This window comes from Prinia subflava, chromosome 16 (genome assembly GCF_021018805.1).
Source record: "Prinia subflava isolate CZ2003 ecotype Zambia chromosome 16, Cam_Psub_1.2, whole genome shotgun sequence".
Lineage (NCBI taxonomy): Eukaryota > Metazoa > Chordata > Aves > Passeriformes > Cisticolidae > Prinia > Prinia subflava.
In genome coordinates this window covers 16,688,316-16,702,600 of record NC_086262.1, presented here as the reverse complement: position 1 = coordinate 16,702,600, position 14,285 = coordinate 16,688,316, and the positions used below count along the sequence as shown (strand labels likewise).

The following is a 14,285-nucleotide window of genomic DNA, read 5'->3' as shown; positions in this document are numbered from 1 at the left end:
ACTGCTGTGTCCAACAAAGCCATCGGGACACATCACAGCTGCTGTGCTCCCCTCAGCACATCGTGGGTGATGCAGGACAGGAACCACGAGGGAATCCCGACAGGACAGAGCTCCCTCCTCCCCCAGCATCTTCATCTCACCGGGCAGCACCAACTTCCCCGGCCAGCTCACACCACGGGTGTTCCCTCAGGCATATTTCCCATTCCATTCCGGTTTTTCAGAGGCTGGCTAGCCTGGCTCCAGCGAGTTCCTTGCAGGATGGGCTTGTCCTCCTTCCTGACAGCTCCTTCCCTCAGCACAAGCTGTTTCCTTCCTGCCCTGCTGCTGGCACCGCACACCTCCTGCCCAGCACACACACCTCCCTCACCTGGGTGGCCCGGGGAGCGCAGGGTGACAGCGCTGTCACCGCTCCAGGGCTGCCCAGGGGGTGTGACAGTGGGCTGGCTGCCCTGGCCCGGCTCTCCTTACACGGGGAAAACAAACAGGCGCCGGCTGGTCCGGCACGAGTGTTTGTGTGCAGGGCTGTGCTCAGGTGAAGCCGGGCTGCCCCTGGCACCGCGCTGGGTGTGCGCCCACCCTGCCCACACCAACCTGGCGAGCTGTGGCAGGAGTGGGATCTCCCGTGGGTGGGATCCCGTGTGGGACCGGCTTCTCCTACAGCACAGCCAGCTTTGTGCAACCCCATTGCACAACTGCTGCTCACGGAGCAGGGTGAGCCACCTCCACAGCATTGCCCAGCCCTCTCCGTACCCCTGCCACAGCAGGAGTGCTCTGCCAGCCCTTCTCTGGCAGTATTTAAGAAAAAACCCAACCCATGGGGCTGGTGGGAGTAGATCCCCCGTAACACTCCTTGTGTGATGAGCTCAGCCTCAGTCCCGGGGCTGGGGCAGCTCCTGATGATGGTTCTGTGTTCTGGCCCAGAACAGGACATGGTGAAAGCCTCAGGACGGGAGGCAGGGACATCTGGCAGCCCAGCAGCCAGCAGAAGGTGTCACCTCACCCTGGAAAGGGGTTATTTCCACCCTACATCTCACCCTGAACTTGCTGGCTCCTGCAAAGCCTTCTGCTGTTCTGCCTTTTCCCAGCTACTCCAAACATCGACGCTCAGGATATCGGGATGAAAGCTAAAGCCATCAGGGGGCTCTCTGGGAACGCTCCAGACAGGCTGTGAGTTAAACAGGGCTTGCTCAGAAAATAAACACAGCTCCCAGCCATGCAAAGCACCAAAGTTCAGGCTAATAACAGCAGGCAGGGGGGCTCGTCTCCCAGCAGCACGTTTGTACAGGAAAGTTACATTTCCTCTATTTAATCTCTTCCATTCTTACTGTTCTTTGGATTTCTTTCCCATCTAGGAAGGAGCTGGTGACCACAGGATGGAAAGGAAAACACGGGGAGAAAAACAGCAGCTCAAGAATGTGCTGCCAGGTGAGTCCTAATCACAAAACTTCCTCCCACACGGCAGGGCTTGGAAGTGGACTTTGCCTGCAGCCCCGCTGTCTGTGCTGTGCAGCTCCAGCCACTGGAAAGGAGGAAAAAAGCCTGTGAAATTAAATGTTTTCATTCTGCTGAGCTTGCCACCAGCATGAGCAGCTCCTGAAGAACCACAGGGCTGTCATTCCTTCCCCTTCCTTCTTCCCTTTCCAGCTAATGTGCTTAAGAGGGAAGGAGGGCTGTGCCTGCCTGCTCAGGATAATCCCATCCAGGTACTCAGCCAGGGCTCCCAGGCAGGTGGAAGTGGTGTCAGCTTCAGGGTCAGGATGGAGCTGCAGGCTCCAGCCACATGCCTGCACCACGAGGCAGAGCACAGCCTAAAAATAAGCAGATAGGATTTGATCTAGGCAGAATAAATGAAGAGTCAGCTCTTTATTGCCAAGAGGGTTATTTATGGGCCTTGCAGAGGCCTCCTTCATGGAGGAGGCTTCAGCCCCTCTTGGCCACTCTGAGCCACAGCAGCCCAAGCCTCTTGGATCTGTGGGTTTGTGGCTGAAGCTTTACATCCACCAGCCTCCGTGGTCCTGCCCTCTCCCCTCTGCTGCCCTGCCTTGCTTTTCCTACCCCAAGATCTCCATTTCTCTGCCAGGGCTGGTGACTCTGGGCCTCTCACCCATTTGTCACAAATCCCAGTAAGCCAGCTGAGCCAGCTGCTGGTGACAACAGCTCGGGGAAAGCCAGAGGCTGGTGAGAGGGCACTGAATTCTGAGATATTCGTATTTCTGCCCTGACAGAGGGTCCTGCTCTCTCAGGACCAGCATGGAGAACGCAGAGGTGTGCACAGTTCAAGGGCACCCGAGCTGGAGTGCAGAGGTGTCTGCAGCATCCTGCAGCTCTGGGAGGAAGGACAGATGTCTCCAGGCCAGTCCAGCCCCAGACAGGGCCACCCACACCCCGTCACAGTGCCAGTGACAACACTCCCTGCCCAAAGCACCCCACAGGACACCCCACCGAGCCCCTTCTGCCTGCAGCAGGGAGGCAGCAAGACATGAGAGAAGTAAGAAGAGTTCAGAAGATTCTGGTGGCTTCTGCTGCTTACTCATTTCCACTGATCCAGTACTGATCTCCTCCCTGCCTGACTTTGTGGGATTTCTGCTCCTGCCGCGTCATCACCACCACCCACCCGTGGAGCTGGAACTCCACGTGAGCCCCTCCTCCTCCTCCTCCTCCTCCTCCCTGTGGGCACCCCCGGGCACCCCCTGCCCATGGCCACTGCCACCCTCCTGTGTGAGGTGAGGGCACGAGAAGCCAAGCAGAGGGGCATCCCCTCCAGAGTCACCTTCCCCTTTGGGACACCTCTGGAGTCCCACCAGCTCCTCCAGGCAAAATCCCTGCAGGAGTGGTTGTTCTGGAGCTGCAGCAGCCTGCGCAGGAGGAGCTGCAGGGGCTGACTTCTCTTGCTGCAGGCAGAAAAGAGGGGTGCAGGGAGGCGAGAGCCCCTTCAGGCTGCTGAGCCAGTCCCTGCCCCTTCTCCCCATCCCTTTTTCCACTGGTGCACACAGGAACTGTGCCATGGCAGGGCTCGAGTCTCTGCCACAGGCACGAGTAACAGCTGCCCCTTGAGAGGAGCACTGGGTGCTCATTTCAGTGCTGGGGCAGAACCCCAGCCCAGGGGGCTCAGCTGGGTCCCACAGCACGCTGAGGACACCTAAAGCAAAGACCTGGCAGGTCACCAGCTCCAGGCTCTGCTGGGCAGCCCTGAGCTTTGTGCTACAGGCTGGGGAAGTTCATGGCCAAGAGCTTTTTCATGGGAGCAGCCAATGTCTGGCTCCCCCTTCATTTTGGGAGAAATTATCACCAGAGGCTTCGGAGAGCTTGGACTGGTGGGGCTGCCAGATGCCAGGGCTGAGAAAACAGGGAGATGTGGCTGAACAAAGAAGGGATGAAAAGATGTGGAGGTGAAAGAAGAGCTCCAGAGGCCCCTGAGCCTCAGCAGCAGCAGAGGGGCTGCAGGGCCAGCTCATGGTGTTGCCCACACATCCTCCTCTCCCCACCACGTCACATCAGAGCAGGGAGGATGTTTTACTGAGGAGGAGTTTGTTGTGGAAAAACCCCAGCAGCTCATGCCGTGGAATATAAAATGATGGCCAGGAATCGCAGTTCTGATGGTGCTGAGGTCTGGCAGCTCAGCCTGATTCCAGGTACAGCCCAGAGCCCCCCACGCCTGTGGGGCTGTCCCAGCTCTGGCAGTGTGGAGCTCCCTGCCACAGTGGCAGTGCCTGCCCAAGGTTGCTCTGCCTGCCCACTGAAGGCAGAGCTCCCCTGTGTGTCAGCAGCCATTGCTTCATGCTCTTCCCCCAGCCTCAGGATGGCTGCAGTGTCAGAGGGAGGTCTCCATTATTAATGTGTCTCCATTATTAATGAGATTCCAGCTCCTGCAGCCCTGACTCACCAGCCCACGCCCCAGCTCCGGGCCGTGCTGGTGAGAGCCACCAGCCAGGACACCCTGTGCCAGGCCTGGCTCCTGCTCCTGGCCAAGGGGGAGCACGGGGCCATCCTGCAAGGACTGGGGAAGGAAACCTGGTTTGTGAGATGTCCTCCCACCAGAGCCCCTCAGGGACACAGGAGGGAGAGAGGAAAAACCTGCCAGGCAGAGCAGTTGTTACAGGCAGGAAAGGAAGGACTGGAATAAAGGGTTTGTTTTCACAGCTAAGGGGTGTTACCTGTGGGGAGCCATTGAGTGTGTCCACAAATTATCTGGAAAAGGGCCGGGCCAGCACAGTGACCATGTTTGGCACCAGCACCGAGCTCTTTGGAGCTGCTGTGTCCATGTCCCCGAGCAGGGGACTGCAAGGCAGCCAAGGGAACTCAGGAAAAGGCAGGGAAAACACACAAAAACCAGTCCTAACAGTGGCAGCCCAGTGATAGACTCTGACTGGTGCACCTCCTCCCAGGAAGGGAATCTTTGGGGTTGTGCTAAATGATGGTTCCAAAGTGCCTGGAGCAGAGAAAGCAGAAAACTGAATGTTGGAAAAGAGCAAGGAAGAAGCAGAGGATGAGAAAGGAAGCACTGGCACTGTGGATGTGCCCACGCTGAGGATGCTGCCTGCAGCTCTCTCCATTTCCTTGTCTCCAGAGGGATGTGGAGAGGCCCAGAGAAGGGAAGCAGGACTGCCCCAAGCTCTGCAGCAGCCCCTGCACGAGGAATGGCACGGAGAAGGGATGAGGCAGGGGGTGTGATGCAGACTGCCCTGCCCTGGGAGGCGTGTGAGGGCAGGGAGGGTGATTACTCACGGCTCTGCCCCTGCAGGAGCACAGGCTCCAAACAAAACTACCTGGAGGGAAGCCTGGGACAAGGAAAAGGAAGTGGTTCTTGGTGCAATGTATGGCTAAACCATGGAGCTCCTCGCCACAGGATGTGACAGACGCAAAGCGTTTCAACAGGAACTGGATGAATTCATGGAAGAAAAATCCTTTGGGTTATTAAAGACAAAGAGCCACCACCTCTTGCTTAAGGCTGGAGGTCTTGGGGGAGCCTAGGGGATGTTCTTGGGACAGGAACACTGCAAACATCTGCTGTGAGCCAGGGTGTGGGTGAGCTGTCCCACGGCTCTCACGTGTTGTCCTGAGAGGGAAGCAGAGGTCAGGAGCTCCCCGGGAACAGGGCACACCACGTCCTCACCCCAGGAATGCTGTCACCTGCAGCAGGTCCACCCTTATGTGAACACTGAGCACCCCTTCCTTCCCTTCTGGACTGACCCTTTTTTTTTGTCTCTCTGCAGAAGGGAAGCAGATCCCACATGTCTGAATTTTCCTGAGAAGTTTCAAAGTGAAAAACCTCCTCAGGTGGGATCCCAGTCCCAGGAGTGTGGCTCCACCAGCTCAGGGAATGTGGGGAGACACTGTTCGGTCACCACACACTCTGTCCCTCTGGAGGCAGGGTCACAGGACACCTTGGGACACCACAGGCCCTGCCTCACTTAGGAGAGACGTGATGAGTCTTGGGCCTGAGTCACACGAGATTCTGATCTGCTCCCCAGGTACTAGTGGGGTTTGGAGTGGGCCAGCAGCACCTCATGGGGGTGAGGTGTCCTTGCTGGGTGACATTTCTGTGCCAGGCATCAGCCACCACCTCACAGCCCCACAGGAGCTGCTCAGGAAGGAGTGTGGGTATGAGAGCTCATGCAGTACAAATAATTCTGTCTGTATTTCCAGCCAGTCTCGGTGCCATGAGACCAGCACAGGGCAGTGACCAGCAGAGCTGTGCTCTCATCATGAAGCCACTCTGCAGCCAGATCTGGTCCCTCCAGCTCTGGGACCAGCCCTGCCAGGACCTGCAGAGGACGATGCAGAGGGAGCCTGTGCCATGTGTGCTGGGGCTGCAGTCGGTGCAGAGCAGAAGGGAGGGTCATCCTGGGCTGGTGCTGCTCCCAGATTTGATTCCAGGTGTTTGTAGAGCACCCTGCTCTTCAAGGCACCCAGCTGCTTCCCAGGGCTGTCCCTCTCAGCAGCAGGTCAGGCCATGAGCTGTGTGTCACAGAGCCCCAGCCTGGCTGTCCCCACAGGGTCTCAGAGCCACGCAGCTCTGGGGCTGGAGCTGGATGTCCATGAGACCCCGCAGAGCCACTCCTGGGGTGTCCACAGGGACAGGACTGCCAAGCATGGCCCTGCTGAGTGCTGTGTGCTGTTCATTAGTGCTGAAATTCGCTGAGGGGCCATCAGTGACTTGTCAGGGCTCATTCCCAGGTGCATCCAAGCAGGACAGCCCCGTTCCCTCCTCATCTGCTTGCTCTGCTCCTCAAGCCCTCAGGTGGGACCCACAAGTCCCGGCTGCTGCTGCAGAGGGGTCATGGGGCAGGGCCCTGTGCTGATTGATTCATTAGTGATATTTCCAGTGCTGTGCTGACAATAACATGTGATGAGCCTTTCCCCTTATCTGGCACTTTCCACCCTGTGCTCTTCACAAACGCAAATGAACCGGAGCTCGTGATGATCTCTGGAGGAGGGGAGGGGAAAAAATTCAGGCATAATCAAACAGCATCTCTCAGCCCATTGTTGGGCTTTTTTTAATCTCAGCAAGCATCAGCTTTTGAATGACCTGAAAAGCTCATCCATTGAGTAGAGATGATGTTCAGGCAGGAAGGAACTTGCTTTAAAAAACAAGTGGGAAATGTAATGTCCTGACAGGGGAGCCCAGCCTCTGCTCCAGCTCCATGTAACTTCTCCCCCAGTGTGTAAAGAGATCCAGAGCACCCCAAAAAGAAGATGATGGGGCCACACAGAGTGTGCTCAGCTGGCTCCTGCCACTGGAGAGCAGCAATGTCCAGCAAGCACAGCCAGAGCCTGCGCTGGGACCAGCTCAGACACTGCACTGGCTGCTTTTGTTCTTCTTATCCTCCCTGCCATCCTAAACCACAGCACACGACATGTATAGAACCCATATTCCCTAAAATGGTTCAAGAAATTGCACTTAGGAGGATGATTTACTCCCAGGTGAATCAGCTGTCATCCAGCAGCTGAATTATTTTGTGTCAGAGCAGACTCACCTCAGCGATTTGAACCTGACTGATTTAAGCAGCCACAGAGGAAATGTGCCTTGGCTGCTAAACACCAGAACTCTGCACACCAGCAGGGTAATTAATTCAAAAGCACCAGAGAAGCTGCTGCTGAAGGCTTCTCCACAGCACTTGACATGCAGTGAATCAGCTGTGCTGCCATTTCCATCTTTTTGGGTCCATGACTTTTTTTTCAGACTCTCTTTCCTCACCTCCCAGTGCATCCTCTCAAGCACTCAAAGCAATTTCAGCCCTGACATCACTGGAAAGTTTGGGCCTCAGCTCCACATACTCTGAAAGTCTTCCAGGGAACAAGTTCATTGGTGAAGCTTCAGCTGTGCACTAACAACATTCCTGTGAATCATCCAAATTGCTTGAAAATCCCCCTTTTCCTCCAGTACTTTTTTTTAAAAAGATCCTCTCTCCAAACAGCCAAGAATGTCCCAGACTGCAGAATTCCCCTCTGGCTTCTTTTACAGGCTTGGAAGTGGCACTGTTGGCTCCTGGACACCTTCTCCCTGGACACAGACACCTTTGGTTCACCTTTGTGTGCCACTGTCCCTGCCTGCTCCAGGCTCTGTCCCAAAGCCCTGTACCATCTCCAGGGCGTGTTGTGTCCTTTCCCTGCTGCAGGATGAGCAAGGCACAATGGCTGTGGGTGCTGGGATCTGCCTGGAGACACGATAAGGGCAAATATAAAGATTTGGCATTAGTGGGGGAGCCTTGTCCCAGCCTTGTCCCCAGTGAGTCCCCTGCAGCAGTGCTGGAGATGAAATCCCACAATTTCATGGCTGCTCACATCCCTGCTGAGGCAAAAAGGCATCGCCTGTGCTGGCTGTAACTACAGGGGCTGACAACTTTCTGAGGGTTGCGTGCAAACACTTAAAGCAGATGCCCTTGCCAAAAATAATGGTGCCTCTTGCCTCGTGCCAGCTCTGGCGTTGAAGCTCTGCACTGAGATCCAGCCTGGCAAAGGCTGCCAGTGTCAGACTGTTCCGGAAAAACGGAGTTATTTTCAACCTGGAGCAGTTCCCTGGGCTGGCTCCCCACAGCCCTGTGCCAGTGCAGGGGAGGGCAGGGACTGGTGGCTCTGGCAGGGGTGGCCAGCAGCGCCTCTTCGGGTGCCCTCGGCGTGGGTGGGTGTCAGGCAGGACGCAGCCCATGGAATGTGGAGGGACTGGATCCCTCCTGCCACCCTGCCACGTCCTGGTGAGCCCCACGTCACCCAGCAAGGGCCACCCGAGGGCCAGCAGGGTTTGCCAGATGGGTGGCAGAGCCACCTGTCCTCGGGCAGGAGTGCCCCAAGGTGAGCTGCCCCACGCAGGGGCCCAGAACAAACCTGCTTTGGTTCCTGCTGGCACAAGCTGCTCCTCTCCAGCCGTTTTCCCAAACACCATAAGCTCTGCTAAAAATAGCTGCAAGGGGATGAGCTGAGGTCAGCTCAAAGCTGGAGGCAGGGGCTGGGCAGGGAGGGCACAGGTCCCTGTGTGAAGGACACGCTGCTGCTGTGAGGTGAGGGCAGGTGCCAGAGCAAAGAGGATGTCCCAGCCCAGGACCTGCTGGGACTGCACACCTCTGACCACGTCTGACTGACACACACAGCCCTCCGTCATGCCAGAAGCTCACTTGCTCCTCCTGGCAAAGAGCAAAGGGATTCTGAGGTGATTTTGGCAGCCCTGGACTCATCACTACCCACTGGTTGTGTCTTGGTTCCATCTGCACCTGGGTTTTGCTCACTTACAGGGAAAAAGGGGTAAAATTGTCTTGGGGTCTCCATATCTCTGAGACAATAAACACTTCAGAGAGCAGATCAGAGCTCGGGCTGAAGATGAGGGCTGCTCACACTGGAGCCTTGCTCATGCAGCAGGACTTCTGGCCTGGCTTTGGAGAGGGAAGAGAGAGGATTTATTCCTTTCACTCTCTCAAGTGATGCAGACACAAAGATATTTTCATTGTCTCTGTGGCTCTGAAAGATGTGAAAAATAATAATGGACAGGAGGTTGGTGTTCTCCCTGTGAGCAGGGAATTCACAGATTCTCCTGCTCTCTCCTGGTGTCTGCAGAGCTCCTTTCCAGGCACTGGGAGAAGTTCCTTCAGTTTTCCAGCTGACACCTCCCGTCTGTTGTTCTGCCATGTCACTGCCAGCCTGGGACAACCCTTGCACTGTCCCCTGGAGCTGCTTCAGGGTCACCAACCTGGCAGAACATTAACCCAGAGAAGGGACCAGGAGAAACCATTTGGAAAATTTTCTGTAGATTTGGAGGGCTGAGTTGACCACGCTGACCTGCCAGAGCTGGGCAGTGAGAGGGGGCAGTAGGAGGGAAAGAGGATGAAGAAGAGAGACAACCCTGTATGAGCAGCAGTGAGACCCTGGGTCAGCTCAGCCTGAAATTCCCCTCCCAACTTACATTTTCACTGCTATTTAATTGGAGTTTGAAATCCAATCAAGGAGCTATCATCCACACACAGCGCTGTCCCCTGGACACAGGGCTGTCCCCTGGACAAGGAGCTATCACTCACACACAGCGCTGTCCCCTGGACACAGGGCTATCCCCTGGACACAGAGCTGTCCCCAGGACACAGCGCTGTCCCCTGGACACAGAGCTGTCCCCAGGACACAGCGCTGTCCCCTGGACACAGAGCTGTCCCCAGGACACAGCGCTGTCCCCTGGACACAGAGATGTCCCCTGGACACAAGGCTGTCCCCTGGACACAGCGCTGTCCCTAGGACACAGAGCTGTCCCCGGCAGGCAGGAGGTGGCAGCATTGCCCAGCCCAGCAGATCCTGCTCTCCTGCATACCCAGGCACGGGGCTCTTGCCGGGGCCAGGAGCTCCAGACCTGTTTTTCCAGCTCCTCCAAGGATACGTGACTCAAGCCAAACGCCTCCCAAGCGCTCCGATCCCATCCCGAGCAACCATTAAACACAACCCCAAAGGACAGAGGCACATCAGCCCTGAGCTGTCTGCAGATCACAGGGGGCACCTGAGGACACGGGGCTCTGCTTGCAGGAATGGGTGTGATGTTCCAAGATACCTCATTTGCCCTTGGAGCTCCAGCCCCCTGAAGGAGCGTGTGATGCATCCCAGATCCCCCACACGAGATCCACAATCCCTGTGAGTGACAGGAGTGCTGAGATTCTTGCCTGCACAAATGCTCCCTGACAGAGCCGAGGTGGGAATGAGTTGGAGGCCAGCTCGTTCTCGGAGCATCCTTTCCCTTCTGGTGCATCTGGCTGATTTTGAGTCATTTGCATTTCAATCTTTTCATCAGAGACGCAGGGAAAGCTGTAGTAAAACCTTGGATTTAAGCTCCCTGAAACACAAGGGGAACTTGGAGATGATATTTGCCATGCAGGGCATTGCTGAGTGCCAATCTTCCCTCTCCAATCCTCCTGGTCTCTCACTGTGGAGTCATCTGGAGCTCACTGAGTCCACCACAGGAAGAAAAACTCAGGAAAATCACAGATTTCCCTTCCTGCCTCACAGCCAGATGGACACAAGCCAGGGCTCTTTTGCACTAGTGCAGGCAGAAAGTGTTTTTACCAAGCTAGAAAGCAACATGATGAGTACAGGAAGAGCTTCTTCCACCGTGTGGATGCTGTTCTTTGAGAGAACTCCTCCACCTTCATATCCTACTGTTATATCCTAACCTGGACCTCTCAATCACACTTTTCTCTAACGCAGTCAGCTATTAAAAAAAAAAAAAATCCATGCATAGACAGATCTTGAAATCCATATTTTCATTATTTCCTTGGCTTTGGGTGCACCAGGCAAGCTGGGAAGCAGTTTCTGCCTGCCTGTCTTCAAAGCAGACACCCTGAGTAGGCTTTCCTTCTACTTCCATGAGCTACATTACCGGAGGAGCTTTCTCTCTCCTGCAGACTGAATCATTTCCCAAATGCAGCCCTGCACGGCAGAAGACGCCGCTGTGACAGGGAGTGACGATGAGTCACCGGGAATTCACAGTTTGGTGTTCCTGCAAAGGGAAAACTCACAGCGCCAGGGAGCGAGGGGGAAAGGCAGGAGATTTCACTTTTGCCAGGCGGAGAGGAGCAGCCCCTGGAGCACGAGCTGGGGCAGGGTGACCCTGGCCAGGATGGAGCCGGGTGCAGGGGACACGTGAAGGTGGAGACCGCAGGGATGTGGAGTGCTGGGTGGTTCTGGTGGCCGTGTCCTTGTCAGGGGGGCACGGGCTGCTCCTGGCGCCTCACCTGGAGCGGACACCTGGGCCCAGGGTGAGGGCTGAGGGTGGGCTGTGGAGCAGGGACAGGTGATGGAGCACGGTGTGTGCAGGAGTGTGAGCAGCTCGTGCCCGCCGTGAGCAGCTCATGCCCACTGTGAGCAGCTCAAGCTTACCGTGAGCAGCTCGAGCCCACCGTGAGCAGCTCGAGCCCACCGTGAGCAGCTCGTGCCCACCGTGAGCAGCTCGAGCCCACCGTGAGCAGCTCGAGCTCACCGTGAGCAGCTCGTGCCCACCGTGAGCAGCTCAAGCTCACCGTGAGCAGCTCGTGCCCACCGTGAGCAGCTCGAGCCCACCGTGAGCAGCTCGAGCTCACCGTGAGCAGCTCGTGCCCACCGTGAGCAGCTCAAGCTCACCGTGAGCAGCTCAGGACCGCCGTGAGCAGCTCGGGCCCACCGTGAGCAGCTCAGGACCGCCGTGAGCAGCTCGAGCCCACTGTGAGCAGCTCGTACCCGCCGTGAGCAGCTCGTGCCCGCCGTGAGCAGCTCAGGCACCCCGTAAGCAGCTCGGGCCCACCGTGAGCAGCTCGGGCCTGCCATGCCCCTGCGGATGTGGGGAAGGAGGCCATGGATTTCAGAGAATCACGGATTTATTAGGGATGAAAGGGACCTCTGGAGCTGGTCCAGTCCTGGAAGGGGGCCACGGGAATGCATCCAGGTGGGTCTGGGATGTCTCCAGAGTGGGACTGCACAGCACCCCTGGGCAACTGTTGCAGCACTTTGCCTCAGTGGTGGAAATTATCACAACATGCCAGGATCATTGGGGTTAGAATACATCTCCCAAATCATCCATCCCAACCTGTGACCGACCCCCACCTCGTAACCCAGACCAAAGCACTGAGTGCCCCATCCACCCTTTCCTTAAACACCTCCAAGGAACGAAGTTGTTGTGTATTTATTTATCCACAAACCAGCCCGTTAATGTACACAGAGGTTAGGGCCTGGGCTTTGAGAAGAGCCTGGGAACAGCACCAGATGTGGGGTGGCATCTCAGTGGTGGCTGACCCAGCTCCAGCCCCTGTCCCTGTCGGGGACCCCCCGGTGCCTCAGGGCCCAGGGCTGTGTGGGCACCGCAAAGAAACCCTGGCCCCACCCCCGCCCGCTGCTGCCGCCGCCTGCCCCTTTAAGAGCGAGTGAGGGCACGTCCGCTTCCTCCGCCCTCTTCCGCCCGGACTGGCATAAAGGCGCTGTACGCATGCTCACGCCCGCAGAACACCCAATCACCGCCCCCGGCTGGAGGGCGGGGCGACGAGCGAGGGCGGTGATTGGCGCAGCGTCGCGAGGGGCGTGGTCGGCCCGGCAGCGCCCCGCCCCGCTCCCAGCGCGCCCCGCGCGGTGAAGAAGCGGCGGCCGCGCGCCGGGGGCATTTTGTGTCGGCGGCGGCGGCTCAGGCACAAGATGGCGGCGGCGGCCGAGTGAGCGGCCGGCGGCCGCCGCGACCCCGCGAGTCCCCCCCCCTTTCCCCTCCCTGCTCTCACAAGCACTTCGGGGGTCGCTTCTCCTGTTTCTGGAGCGCGCCGAGAGCCGGGGAGCGGCGCAGAGCCGCGCAGGGGGGGCGCCCGTCCGAGGGCCCCGGCTGGAGCTGAGCTCGGGGACCGTCCTTGGCTGCGCCGCTCTCCCCCCGTCCAGCCCCTTTCCCCTCCTCGGGGGCGGCCGTAGAGGCCTCGTTGTCCCGCCGAGCCGGCCGGGAGGGCCCGAGAGCCGCCCCTCGCCATGGCGAGCAGCAGCGGCTCCAAGGCCGAGTTCATTGTCGGAGGCAAATACAAGCTGGTGCGGAAGATCGGGTCGGGCTCCTTCGGGGACATCTATTTGGCGATCAACATCACCAACGGGGAGGTAAGGGCCGCTCGCAGTCCCCCCTCAGCTCCCCGGGGGGCGCCGGGCTCCAGGCAGCGCCGCTCCGAGCCCCACCTGCCCCGGGCTGTGCCCTCCGTGTCCCCGGGGTGGGATCTTCCTTTCCCCCTCTTTTCCCTCTTCAGAGCCTTCATTCTCCTCCTTTCCCCCGAGGGTCTTCATCCCCCCCTCCCCACCGAGGGTCTTCCTCGCTGCCCCTTCCACAGCAGAGCCCTGCTGTCCTGGGCTCCCTCACCCAGCACTTGGGAGAGGAGAAAAGAGGAGGAAACCATTGTGGGAAAACGTATTTAAACATATTTGTGTTTTGTGAGCGGCCAAAGTCGTCGTCCCTCGGCCGCCATTCATCTCCTCCTCTGCCTCAGCTGGGGAACACTTTGTATCTCGTTTCATCAACACTAATAGAAACAAAGAAGATCCCCCTGTTTTTCCAGCTTTTCCTTTGGTTTTTTTTTTCTTTTCTTCCTCCCCCTCACGGCTCTGAGCTGTAAAGAAGAAACACCCACGTATGTTCTTCCTCACTTAAGTGGTTCTGAAGACTCCACATCTCTAGCTCAAATACACGACCCGGGATGGATATTTACGTACAAATCACCGCGATGTGGATTTTATTCGAAGATGCGACAAAATGCAGCGCGTCCAGCTGGGAAATAAATAAATATAATACCCGAAAGCGTTTGCATCGGGGGTGTGTGGGGGATGTGGAGGTGCTGTGCCCCTCAAAGCTCGGTGCAGCCCTGACTCCCTGTTCCCTCTCACTGCAGGAAGTTGCTGTGAAGTTGGAGTCTCAGAAGGCTCGGCACCCCCAGCTGCTCTATGAAAGCAAACTCTACAAGATCCTGCAGGGAGGAGTTGGCATCCCACATATACGGTAGGACTCGGCCGTGTGTGCCAGTGGCGTTTCTGTACGCATGGCATGACTTTTTGTCATGCTTATTACTAGATATTGGCAGCTGTTTTATACTTCTTAGTGTGAGGCAGGGCACCACCGTGAAAAGAAATTTATCCGTGCAGGGCTGATAAAGGGGGAGATGCTCCGTTCCAAGCTCTCCAACTCGCTGGGTTCCTCTGGCAGGCCTCCTGTCTTTATAGAGAGCAAGACACCCAGTGAGAAATTCTTGTGGCCCTTCGAACAAAGTGTGAGGAGGCTGTTTCTCCGAGAGGCAGAGAGTTGGGAGCCGGCCCTAGAAATGGCTGCTTTCTTTTGT

General features: G+C 57.2%; 1 protein-coding gene across 4 annotated transcripts in view; it reads left to right on the top strand.

The window, feature by feature from the left end:
* The first annotated feature begins 12,549 nt into the window (after nt 1–12,549).
* Nucleotides 12,550–14,285, top strand: part of CSNK1A1 (casein kinase 1 alpha 1) — a 32,275-nt gene continuing 30,539 nt past the window's right edge. For 3 of the 4 annotated variants that reach the window (XM_063413807.1, XM_063413804.1, XM_063413805.1), the window contains exons 1-2: nt 12,550–13,062; nt 13,842–13,948. In XM_063413807.1, coding sequence (XP_063269877.1) covers nt 12,940–13,062; nt 13,842–13,948 — 230 coding nt within the window. In that variant the 5' untranslated portion in view covers nt 12,550–12,939. The remainder of the gene's footprint in view (nt 13,063–13,841; nt 13,949–14,285) is intronic. The other variant, XM_063413808.1, reaches the window with a different exon arrangement.